At 48.6% G+C, this 11,623-nt stretch overlaps 6 protein-coding genes across 6 annotated transcripts; 4 read left to right on the top strand and 2 right to left on the bottom strand.

Moving 5' to 3' along the window:
- The first annotated feature begins 14 nt into the window (after positions 1–14).
- On the top strand, positions 15–1,844 carry EDB91DRAFT_1102467 (cell division control protein 14, SIN component-domain-containing protein). Its single transcript, XM_041317284.1, has 6 exons — positions 15–158; positions 221–365; positions 415–489; positions 540–664; positions 725–966; positions 1,014–1,844. Exons 1-6 carry the CDS (start codon positions 105–107, stop codon positions 1,735–1,737), a joined length of 1,365 nt encoding a protein of 454 aa, XP_041182508.1. The 5' UTR covers positions 15–104; the 3' UTR covers positions 1,738–1,844.
- A 147-nt stretch (positions 1,845–1,991) lies between these two features.
- On the bottom strand, positions 1,992–3,186 carry EDB91DRAFT_1243189 (uncharacterized protein; the record flags this gene model as incomplete). Its single annotated transcript, XM_041322261.1, has 8 exons — positions 1,992–2,047; positions 2,099–2,286; positions 2,349–2,461; positions 2,529–2,651; positions 2,704–2,796; positions 2,849–2,938; positions 2,998–3,079; positions 3,137–3,186. 8 exons carry the CDS (start codon positions 3,184–3,186, stop codon positions 1,992–1,994), a joined length of 795 nt encoding a protein of 264 aa, XP_041182507.1.
- Positions 3,187–4,027: 841 nt separating this feature from the next.
- On the bottom strand, positions 4,028–5,336 carry EDB91DRAFT_1102452 (uncharacterized protein). The gene is made up of 5 exons (XM_041317283.1): positions 4,748–5,336; positions 4,606–4,687; positions 4,427–4,551; positions 4,316–4,370; positions 4,028–4,258 (listed from the first exon to the last, which is right to left on the bottom strand). The coding sequence occupies exons 1-5, from the start codon at positions 5,064–5,066 to the stop codon at positions 4,120–4,122; spliced, it is 720 nt and encodes a 239-aa protein (XP_041182506.1). The 5' UTR covers positions 5,067–5,336; the 3' UTR covers positions 4,028–4,119.
- Positions 5,337–6,025: 689 nt separating this feature from the next.
- EDB91DRAFT_1044899 (uncharacterized protein) lies at positions 6,026–7,051 on the top strand (the record flags this gene model as incomplete). Its single annotated transcript, XM_041313152.1, has 3 exons — positions 6,026–6,271; positions 6,321–6,578; positions 6,638–7,051. The coding sequence occupies 3 exons, from the start codon at positions 6,026–6,028 to the stop codon at positions 7,049–7,051; spliced, it is 918 nt and encodes a 305-aa protein (XP_041182505.1).
- A 1,090-nt stretch (positions 7,052–8,141) lies between these two features.
- EDB91DRAFT_515241 (uncharacterized protein) lies at positions 8,142–9,406 on the top strand. Its single transcript, XM_041327542.1, has one exon. The coding sequence runs from the start codon at positions 8,421–8,423 to the stop codon at positions 9,387–9,389; it is 969 nt and encodes a 322-aa protein (XP_041182504.1). The 5' UTR covers positions 8,142–8,420; the 3' UTR covers positions 9,390–9,406.
- A 155-nt stretch (positions 9,407–9,561) lies between these two features.
- Positions 9,562–11,613, top strand: EDB91DRAFT_1234483 (nuclear protein; the record flags this gene model as incomplete). Its single annotated transcript, XM_041321215.1, has 6 exons — positions 9,562–9,861; positions 9,921–9,995; positions 10,027–10,229; positions 10,267–10,492; positions 10,548–11,237; positions 11,290–11,613. 6 exons carry the CDS (start codon positions 9,562–9,564, stop codon positions 11,611–11,613), a joined length of 1,818 nt encoding a protein of 605 aa, XP_041182503.1.
- Positions 11,614–11,623: the final 10 nt, after the last annotated feature.

The raw sequence follows: 11,623 nt of genomic DNA, 5'->3' as shown, positions 1-11,623 counted from the left end.
GCGACGCGGTTACTTTTAGCACCAATTTGACACCCATTGATAGACCCAACAACTCGTCCACGAGGGAAGCCTTAGGAAGCCACAATAGAATCATCTCTTCATCGATGTCGTCTACAGTGAGCTCGATGAAGACGACACTGCAGGATGCTTTGGACGATGTGAGTAACGGGTTTTTTTCTTCGACATGTGTTCGGTTAGTGATGGCTGTTTACCACTACAGGTAGCCTCGACACGCTCATCGTCTGGAAGGCGAAATCGAGCTCTAGCTGTTCTTGAGCAGCAGCTTGCGCTTGCATGTGTGCAGTCATCTAATGATGATACATTAGAAACGTATGTGAACCTTCAAGACGACTTCGAATGCAATGGTGGGGAGCACAACCCGACCTGCTGCGTACCTGTCTAATCCGAATACAGTTCCGTCCCGGATTCTGGGCTGGATACAATGTACGACGCCTCAGCTAGAACTGTGCGCAAGCAAGAGCTCCACTAGTGATACACATGCCTTTCCTTCCGAAATGTCGCAGCTGACTGAATCACAGAGGAGCGTGATACTGAAATGAATACCTCATGCGCTCAGTTATGCCAAGGCTTGTCAATAATACAAGGAGTCTCCCTTCACCACAAATCAAGCAAATCCTTTCTGGGTCGTCGATTCTCCCTCGAGGTTAGCTGTGTTTGATGTAGTGATGTCTTTGAGATGTTTAAACCTCATCATCTATCACAGATCTTGATCGAGTTATTGCTTACTTCTCGACATACACCCATCATTGATGCCTCTTCGGGGGAAAATAATTCCCGATCGCCAGAAAAACCTGCGCCTGTCCTACATTTAACTTCTGCTGTCTTGGATACTTTACTATGCGTTCTTGTTGATTCTTCTCCAGCGCTACGTGCTTTTGAGGAAGTGAATGGGATCCAAGCAGTGGTGAAGATCCTCAAACGAGCGGGAACACCACGCGAAGTCAGGTGGGTTTTCCGGTCCATCTGCTATGCAATCACTGAAATAGCTGCAGAATGAAATGCTTGGAATTCCTCTACTTTTATTTGATGGATGAGACTCCCGCCCACCCACAACCCGACGAAACACACTCACTACCCTCCTCCCCCGTTACCACCCGACCTAGCACACCTCTTCGACCTCCTGAAACAAAGATGTTCGCTTGTCCTGTCTCTGGCCCCTCGAATATCTCCTTTGCGTGTTCCTCCACCAGATCCTCATCAGGTTCATCCTCATCCTCTTTCTTCTCCGCGTCCTCATTTTCATCCACAATTACAACCACTAGCATCGAGAGTATTCGTGCACCTTCGCCTATCAAGAAGTCCTATTCTACCTCCACTTTCACTTCATCGGACCCACGCACTCCTCCTAATTCACCGCCTTCAAAAATATCCGGTGCTAGAAAAATACCTGCGCCACTACAGTCACGCCCAATGCTCATGCTACGGAAGGAAGTGGATTATGAGCCGCTGAGCCCCAAGAAACCCAGAGGGTTCCGACCAGGTCTCGGAGTCACTGATACACCTAGCGCTGTCACGCCTTCCGTGTCACGTTTTCGAGAGACGATCAACAGCAAGACCTTCTCATCAGGTCGCGCTGAGGATGCAGAGGCGCGGTCAAGCAGGCACGACCGCGTGCGGACCACAGATGAGAAGAAAGAAATCTTAGGGAGTATGCTGGGGAATGTGGATGCTCTCGTCGATGGTGTGCGAAAAGCCGGCATATGGGGGCTTGGCTAATTCACCTGATGCGGGACCTCGTACCAGACATTATGCATTCAAAAGCTTGCAGAATGTAATTTGGTGGTACTACAATGCTGACATGGTACACTGCTGCCGATACGGACGCTAAGTTGTTGATTAAAAAGCGGATTGGGGCAAACTCCGTCAAGAACTTCTCCTGCGCACGGACAACAACCTTGACGTGGTCAAGGGAAAGTGGTTCCTTTCTGTGTCTTCTCATGAGTAACAGGGAAGCGAACACACAATAACGCCTACGCAGAGAGTGCTAACGCCTGAGCAGTCCGGACAAGGTTCTTGATGGTTCGTCCTGGAAACTATATTTAATATCAGGTAGGCAGGTTGACAAGAGCATACTGACCATTGAACGGCTTTTGCCCCAGTGCCTCCAAATCTGAGAGGGAGACATAAAAGTGTGGCTCCTTGCCGTCGACGTCGACGAATCCTTCAGACTCTGAGCCCCACAGTGGACACTCACACCCAGCAAGCTCGAAAACTTTAACCAGATTGTAAGCCGGGCCGAGGCATCCAGCTCGGGATATTTGATCGCTGTTATATCAAATTTATTTCAACCTAATGATATAAACAGATATAACGAACTGATGCAGAACCTCGAAAGAAAGGCGTCATCGAATGGTTGAATCCGATTTGTTGTCAAGAAGAGCACGCCGCGATGGTACTCGAAGACTTTTAACGCAACTAAAACGAGTGCGTTGTGTTCAAACTACAACAGAATGAGGATCGTGTCGTGATGTTAGTGTTCCAAAACCGTACGTCATGAAGACTCCAACGTTAGAAGACGTTGTCGACAGTTCCGGGGAGCTGACGATGTACAGGGGCCTCTTGAGGTGTTTAGCAGCAGCTTCAGCCGTAAGTGTCTTTCCGGTTCCAGGCGGCCCATGAAGTGCCGCGATCTTACATAGAATAACATTGGGTTGAAAACATTAAATTGCACAGGAAACCTACGAAACCTCCACCTTTCCCTGTGGTAACGTCCGACATAAGGTGCTGCGCTGTGTTAGCATTGTTAGTAACATCGACAAGTCCCTTGATCAAGCTCTACTTAAACCATCGGCAACGGTCGGCCAATGTACGGAGAACTGTTGCTTACTTTAACGTCATCGTCTACAACCAAGTGGTCCCAGGCTTTCTCGTCAAACCTGATGTCAACAGTCTCTTCAACGCGGAACGATTGCCATGTCTGTGTTGCTCTTCGTAAGTCAAGTGTCAGGCGAACCGGGTTAAACACGTTCATCTTACTTTGCTCTTTAGCTCGAAACCATACACCAAAGCCGGAAGTTGATCGTGTTCCCCTTCGGGGACGTCAGGGATCTTCTCGTCTCTGGGACAAATCGCGATGTTAGTAAATTCACTAAGACTGAAAGCAATGATCGCGTACGGCTCACGCCTGTAGCACTTGCGTTCTTCAAATGCACGCCGATCGATCATAATTCAATTCTGTTGAGTTGAATGGGTAAGTTCATCGCCTTTCTATAAAAGAGAGCAAAGGCAGATTACCCATTCATCTTAGCATGGAAATTGTTAGTCCGACGGCAATATAAAAAAAGTCAGACATACATGACTTGTAATGGAAGCCGCCTGCGAATGATGCATACAACTTCCCTCGGGATAAAAATATATCCAGATCTTTTGTAAATCTGACGACAAGACCTCTACCAGTTAGTTTGGCGCGTACATCATCTGTCATGATTTTGAAAGGCAGCTTCGCCGTTTCCATCGTTCCCTAAACTATAGTGAACTCTCATCAAGTGCGAGCGGAAGAAAACACAGACATCGTGATGTGGAATCGAAAAAGCCTTTTTCTCGTGGATGTATTTGCGTCCATCCCAGCTCGTTGTCTCGCCATCCAGGGAAATTTTTCTGTAGGTGAGTAGTGAGAACCGAACCTTTCTATACGATGCGACTTATAGCAAGCGCCCATCATAGCATATGCTACTGAGAGTAAACCCGGTCTGCGACATGGTTAAACAGACAGTCGATATCATATACATACGATTACGCACCAAGTCATCATTCTGCAGAGTATGGTACTTGGCACCCGGTTTAAAATAGTATATGAGCAGGTCGTGAGCAATGTGCCCACAAGAGAGCTGAAGCTCGAGTTCTTTAGCTCTATAACGTTGACTTACATGCCAGGGCAGAAGTACATATATAAATGTGCTCACGTCGGTTCGAATTCCCTTTTGATCATAGTCAAGAGGACCCAAGATGCTCCACCACGTCCTCGAAGTACAGCCGGGCATCTTTCTCGTTTTTATGCATTGCATTATGGGATGAGATTGTCAAAGAGAATATCATATTGGGATGGCCGGCATATACGACCCAATACATCTGTGCAACCCATATCATATGCCTTTCGCTTTAGGTCTTCCCCAGCCAATTTTGAAACAAGAACATCACAGACTTTCGCAAGAACAGCCTCAAGGTCATGCAGAATCGGAAAAAGTGCGGAACAAGATACTCTGGGTTTCTTTTGAAGAAATCGTTCCCGATGACGCAGCTGTCAAGGCGACGCTGAGCTTGACCAGGTAAAAGCTGATATACGTGGTAATCTTACCGCAAGAAATTGATCAATGGTCTACTGAAGTGGCTCACAGCCAGTCCAGGGAATGCTGGACCAAGTTGTCAGTAGGGGCCTACAGTATTAGTCGATGAGTATGATCCGCACATAGTTCATTGTCGTATTGGAAATCGAGATAGAAGTAGTTATACAGATCCCCACGCGGAGGGACAAGCTTGATGATCGATGGATCAATTCGAGTCAACGAAAAGACAGGGGCGAATGCGGAAGTTCTGGAGAACAGTAGAAGTCCGCGTTAGAATACGATCAAGGATTTGTTTACCTACATAGTACGATCATTTTGCTCCCACGCGGCAAAGTGAGAGATGTGACGAACGTATACTTGGACCAAGCATGCAGCGGTTGAACGTGGCAAGAAACGACCTTGTCAGCGATTCATGGAATCATGGTTCATCATGGAAGACCCATCTTCGATTGTGTAATCGTGAAAGTGCGACTTCCGATAAGTATCAGCAAGGTAGGTGTAGGATAAACACTGATGATCAACTTTGTGTGTGATGTTGTGCAGCGGTATTAGCAAGGGGAACGAGAAAAATGTTTGCTTGATTGCGAGCAGATAGTTTTTCGGGCGGCAGCCCCGAAGGGGCAACCCGGCCCCGATAGCGGCCTCAACCTGTGCAAGAGTGAGCCGAGGTGAGCTGCGAGGGCGGGTGGGCAACCTCAGACCCAGCAGGTTCGGGTACCAACCACCCGAGCCCCAGTAGTAGTAGGGACCTCTAAATACCATGAATGTGGTAGAAAATTGTAATGTAAGGCTGCGATGATCCAAGCAACAGCGAAGGAAAGAGAGCGGTGAGTAAAGGGAAGCCACGTGCTGCACAGCCGCTGGGACAAAGTCAATATTCTAACCCTACGGTAGAATTCCCTCTAGTGACCTGCAACGCAATCAATTGCACCCACCAACTATCCTCAACAAGTCTTCATGCAGGGAAACTCGTGAAGTTGACGGAGGAACCGTAATTAGAACAAGTATGTCCACACAGCACTTGTAATCTAGAGTTCATCGAAACTTGGATATTGACTTCCTGACTGCGCATTCCTCGTGGACAACTCGTGGAGGGTGTCATGTATCCTTATACTGAGCTGTGTCCGAAAGTTCTTTATCTCGGCCGCTTCCGAGCGACGGGAAACACCTCTTAGTTCTAACTTCATGTCCGTTCTGACTGCCGATGTATCGCAGGATTAAAACGGAGAGTTCAGGCGATTAGCTCAGTATATTGAGAACGATAAGTATGGCTACATAATCATGATATGTTAATTGGTTCGCCTGTCCATTAAGACGGTGTTCTGTCTACCAAGTCTGACGCCTATCTGTGTACGTATATCCTCCAGCTAAATAAAGTCAGTCTATATAAAGAACTCGGTCGAGCCCTGTGGAGCCGAACAACGGTCCCCGATCTGATTACACTACATGCTTAGTCATCACGAGCTGACCATCTCAGAAAGAACTTCTTTCTCGGACCACAATACGCAACTTGCACTTGAACCACCAGCCTCAACGAATTTCGTCTTAGCTTGGGCCCGACCAGCAAGAATTCTAGACAAATGACTCGCTTGTTTGTAATAAGGTTCGTGCTGAATTCGCTTGATTTCATGCGGCCCCTCTCCGTGCTGCATGCTTACAAAGTCCGGCTTGGGCACGATATTGGCAACTACCTCTTGCCGCCATTTCGTCCTTCAACTGACATGCTCTTCAATTCTAACAGAACAACATCACTAGCCATTTCGTTGTTTGGCTCAGTATTCAATTTTGTTCTTGCAGCCCGGCTACTGGGAGCCTGGCGGTCGTTCAAATGGGAACCAGAAAGCGAGTGGGAGAGCTCCGAATATTCCATAAGTAAGGATGGAGTACGCCTTGTATGGGCGTTATTGTGCGCATATTTTGCTGCGGCATCGGCCATTTGTTTCTTTGGCCTGGCAGGCATTGTTCGAGTGCGTCGAGTTTCTTTCTTTCATACTAAAATTTATTTTTCTCCACCAGAGCAAACCATCATTCGTGCGCATATATCGTGACTATATTGTTGGAGAATTCGTGTTTGGCACGTTGTTTGCAGCCATAGGCTCTTACGCTGCTTTTCGCCCAGCAGTTCGCTCCAATGTTTGCGAGTTGTTGTCACGCCAACCAGACACGCTTCGGGACTTCATTGACTTGGGGCTGACTTTGGAGAACTGCGAACCATGGTTCGAACGGGGAGTGTTCGCGTTCATGGTTATCCTGATTGTTGTAACCGTCATTCGCGTGAGTAAAATTCGCCTTTATAGTGGCGAGCCCTAAGGCTGAGGGTTTGACTATTACAGCTTCATTTCGTGTTGGCTTTGTCAAGTTACTATACCATTCTTGTTCGCCGTCAAGGCTTCCATTTGTCATCGCACACACCTCACTATTCGCATGCTAGTATTGCCGACAGAAGCCTACAGCGGATATATATTATCCCAGCTCGCTCATTGGCAAGCAAAGGGCCTTGTACATCCGACCTCGATCTACATTTTGTAGATGCTCCGGTTTATGCTCCAGTGCCGCTCACCCAGGTTTCTCCCCAAGTTGCAGAGGAGCTGCTTGCAAATGCAACCGAAGCTTGGGTTTCTCGATTTGACTCAGCACAACCTGTGCGACCCCACAGCCTGTCGCTAGCAGGTCGCCAATCTGCGGACCCCGGTCCGGGTGCAGGTCAGACTGCTGACTTGATTTCGTTGGAGAACGACAAGGTATGAGTTCGGGGTTGGGTTGATGACGTATGATATGTTGTGATTGTGTCTTTCCTTCTGTGTGCTCCTACTTGTATTATGCGTTGACGGGTTGTCGCTTTTTGCAGATTTGTACTGTAGTTCTCAGTTATTCGGAATCAGAACGACCTCTGTCATTCTCTTCTTAGTGTTCTGCGCGGAAGTTCCCAGCAGTATTCGTCTGAATTCGGAAGTCTTCTGATCTCAATCTCATTGATTTTTCCAGACTCTCCTCATTAACTGCTTCTGTTGCCCCGTCATGGCACACAGACAGCGACTGAATATGTCTTGCTGTATTGCGCTCTCTCTCACTCCTGCATTATCTCAAGGTTCTGATTTCATCCTTGCATCTATGATTCCTTCCGCCCGCTCCTTATCTGATTTACTTCAGTGCGGTGTTTAAGAGCTGTAACACTTGAATCTCGTATTTTCGGCAAGATAGGCACCATAGGTGTTAGCGTTCGTTTGCGCTCTGACGTCATGATCCGGATAGTGACGCGGCGAGCGCCGATCTCTGACTTTCTGTTGGTGAGGACAAACTTGATGTTCATGTTTATTTTGGCCAGTAAAACCTAACGGCGATTGTTTACCAAACCACAAAGACAACGACGAGCAACAACTCGAGAGGCAAATCCGTTACTGATTAGCTATCACGACCCATCTAGATCTCGATCTCAAATACATCACCAACTTAGACGTTCCGATTCCGCAAAATCGCACACGCACGCACCTAAGATCATAAAAAAACAACGCCTCTACGAGCCAGGGACTAAGTACTCATGCACTGCTCCCTGCAGATCAATGAAGTTCTCCGGAGCATTTTTTCGGCCATAGAGATATCACGTTTGATGTCCAGCAACCATTCAGAGCTAACCAAGGTGTAGACGTTCGACGCCTGACTCTCGCACGTCTTGCCAGGACTTGTCGCACATTCTCGGAGCCTGCACTGGATGTGCTTTATGTTCACATAGACACTCTTAGTCCTGTAGCAGCGTGTCTCCCCAGGCGCGTATGGTCTCGACAACCCCATGGTCTGGTGAGTCCACGGTGCTCCATGATTGCACCCTGTCTCAGATTGCATGCAGAAGCTAGATGGTTGTATTTTGATCGCACATTTGGGGAGCATCGAGAAGTACCTCAGGAGAGTTAGAGCCCTTGGCAGATCTGGGCAGAGCGTCATGGGTGATATCTCTCCGGAACTCGCACATGCCCTCTGTGGTTATCCCTCGCCATCTTTACTGCCTCGCCTTGAAAAACTATTCTGGTAGGATGGTACCTTGGAGACTACCCACCTCCTTCGCAAGCTTCTCAGCCCGCCCTAATCGAGCTTCATCTACACGCAAAGGGTAACTTCTTCATGCTTTCAGTTTTGTCGAACCTGGGAGCTACATGTCTCCTTATGAAATACTTCTCCACTACGGACTTGGATTCAGCCGCATCCGTCCCGGTTTCAACAGCAGTTGTATGTGGCTGGCGCCAGCTCAAGTCCCTCAGTACAGAAGCTGTCGGTGGATCTACCTTGCTCCACCTGTCCACTCTTCCATACCCCTTGGAATTCTCATTTCTATCATCGAATAAGGACTCCTTCAACTACAGCCCGACCACATTTTCAACACTTCTTCGGCATCTCACAATCCGCGCGGAGAGTTCTGAGCTATGCCTGCCTTTCCTTGAAGTAACGTGGATGTCCGCGAGAAATGTATACATCGCTCTCGGCAACGTCCCGCGATCTTCCAGTAATGAAGCATTACTTTTACTTCTCGCCTCCCATGTAACAGCGCAACAAGTGCAGGCTTTCTCGCTCGACATGTCTTGTAATTCACTGCTTACAATCACTGAAATCGTGCTGCTGTCTTCATTCTGTCAGCTAAATCTGACAACCTTTACCACCATCAACTTGAATGACCGCGACCTTGTTACAGCCGTAAAATCATGGCCCAACCTCATAAAACTACGGCTGGGCGACGACGGCCCGTGGTCGATACTAGGTCCTCAAATTACACTGGACGGACTTGTCAGTCTGCTCTTGCATTGCCCAGACTTATGCACTCTCGGCATTGTCATGGACACATCCTCATACAACGCTTTGACCCCTGAGTTACCAGGGGGCGGGGTAACCAACACTAAGATCACGACGCTCTCTGTCGGGGCATCACTGATTGAGAACCCATTGGCTGTCGCCACCTTCCCCTCTTCCATCTTACCAAACTTGGAGAAAATTCTGTACAAGGTCGACACCTCTACGTCACATCAAAGAGACGAAGTGGGCGAAAGCTGCAACGTATCTGCAAGATGTGCGAATTATCAGGGAACAGGAAAGGGCTAAACTGGGGATTACTAGGTTCATTTTTGGGGACTACCTGAATGCATTAATAGTCCATAGCAATTGCAATGCGATATTTGATGGTTTTAGCGCTAGCACTTGAGAACTTCGAGGATTGATACAAAGTTTCCAAAGGTGGCACTCGCCCTCGTCACAAAACATCCAAAAGAAAATAATGACCCAGGTTCGCGAGCGATCTCCTTCGCCCGAGAGGTCTTCAGATTCGCTTCTAAAGCGATTGAAAACGACCCATCCCTCGTTGACATCGACGGTGGACCACGACTCGGAGTCGCTCTTCTATACGGGTCTCTTTAGGCCAGAAAATGTGCAGCAACTGCATCAGGCCTACGCTGGCAATGAACCATTCAAATATGCGATTGTCGAAAAGCTTTTCCAAGACGATCTTCTCAAGAATGTAAAGGACGAATGCATGAACGAACTAAGCTTCACAGAGAGGGAGACGGATATATACAAAGTGAGTCCTCCTCATTCTCAACTTTTCTGGCTATTTATTGCCCGACATCTCTTTTCTAGGTCAATCAAACCGGGGACCTTGCCTCTCTCTCGTACCTCTCTGAGGCACAGCTTGCACTTTTTCCAAACCTCCTTGTCCCTCCGTGATGCACTCTACTCCTCAGAGTTCCGCAAGTTTCTTCAGGCTGTGACTGGGTGTGGAACACTATCTGGGACGAAACAGGACATGTCTGTCAACTCCTACACGCAGGGATGCCACCTGCTTAACCACGACGATGTAATTGGAACTAGGCGCGTATCGTACATTCTCTATATGCCACTGCCATACGGCCAGCAATGGCAAAAGGAGTGGGGAGGTGCTTTAGAGCTGTACCCCGCCCAGACTGGCATTGACGGCATCCCTGAGCCTGAGGCTGCACCAGTGCAAAGCCATCCCGCCAAGCTGGAATCAGTTCATCTTCTTCGAAGTGCAACCGGGGAAAAGCTTCCATTCTGTAGAAGAAGTGGTGGTAGGAGGAGACGGTAGGGCAAGACTTAGCATAAGTGGTTGGTTTCATGCAGCACAGGAGGGCGAGGAAGGGTATCAAGCTGATCAGGCAGCACCCGAGCTCAAAAGTTCGCGAGAACAGTTGGTGTGTCTTGGAAGATGTATATTGTCCGTACACTCGACTCATCAAAAATTACTAGACATCCAGCTCTACCAGCTTTGTTGCGTACTCCGACTCCTCAGAGCCTCCTCATCCAGATTCACCGCTCCGAACAGAATATATCTCCTACCTCTCAAAATTCCTAAACCCAGTTTACCTCCAAACACGCACGATGAAGGCATTAATGGCACGTTTTGTTGCGGAGTCACATATCGAACTGCACCACTTCCTTTCCGCGTCCCTCGTATTGAAACTTGAACCTGACCTGCGTGGGGCAGACCAAGCTGATGGTCTTGATGGTGGGACTCGTCAGGGCAAGGTACCACCGCACAGTGCTGGCGTATCTGGGGCATGGTCTCCACGGGGTCCGCCACACAAATGGCGTTACTGTACGCTGCAAAACACAACGGAGCCCCCACGTGAATCAGACGCAATTCTTCGTCAGTTGCAAGACGAAGTCTTCCCAAGCGAAGCATTCCGCGCTTGGCTAAGCGCCTTGACCAAGTTGTTGCCCCTGAGCTATGCTGTAGAGGCCCGAAGGTTCAGACCCGGCTTGGACTACACTCTTGCAACGAGTGAAGGGGACGAATCACGATTGGACGTGGTGTTGGGATTGACGCCAAAAGCAGAAGTTGAAGAAAACGAGATACGCTCAAATGGCAAGTCGAAGGCGAATGAAGACGACAAAGAGCCGCATGGTTGGCAGGCTGGGGAGTGGGGAGGATGGGAGGTAGGGCTAAGTTCTTCCTCGTCAAAGTTTTGCTGGCTTATTCGCTTTCAAGTGCTACATGGCACCCCATGACGAGGAGGATGATCCAGCGGTCTACCGTTCTGGGTCAAGCAAAAAATCCCAAGCTAACAATGCTTCTGGCTCACAAGACCATGATGATGCAACGGAGACCGGGGAGCAGGAGGATGAAGAGGACGAGAGCACTTTGCTCACTGTTCAGCCTGGCTTTAACAGACTCCTTCTCGTGCTGCGGGACGAGGGCGTCATGCGCTTCGTCAAGTATGTTTCGGCTGCTGCAGCAGGTTCCCGATGGGATATTTGCGGTGAATTCAACGTCGGGATGGTTCAGGATGGCGAGGATGATGAAGATTCATGAACTGAAAAAA

The sequence above is a fragment of the Suillus paluster genome (genome assembly GCF_016628075.1).
Source record: "Suillus paluster strain FC165 chromosome Unknown EDB91scaffold_4, whole genome shotgun sequence".
Lineage (NCBI taxonomy): Eukaryota > Fungi > Basidiomycota > Agaricomycetes > Boletales > Suillaceae > Suillus > Suillus paluster.
Note: the sequence above shows the minus strand (reverse complement) of the source record. Positions and strands in the feature narration are given on the sequence as shown.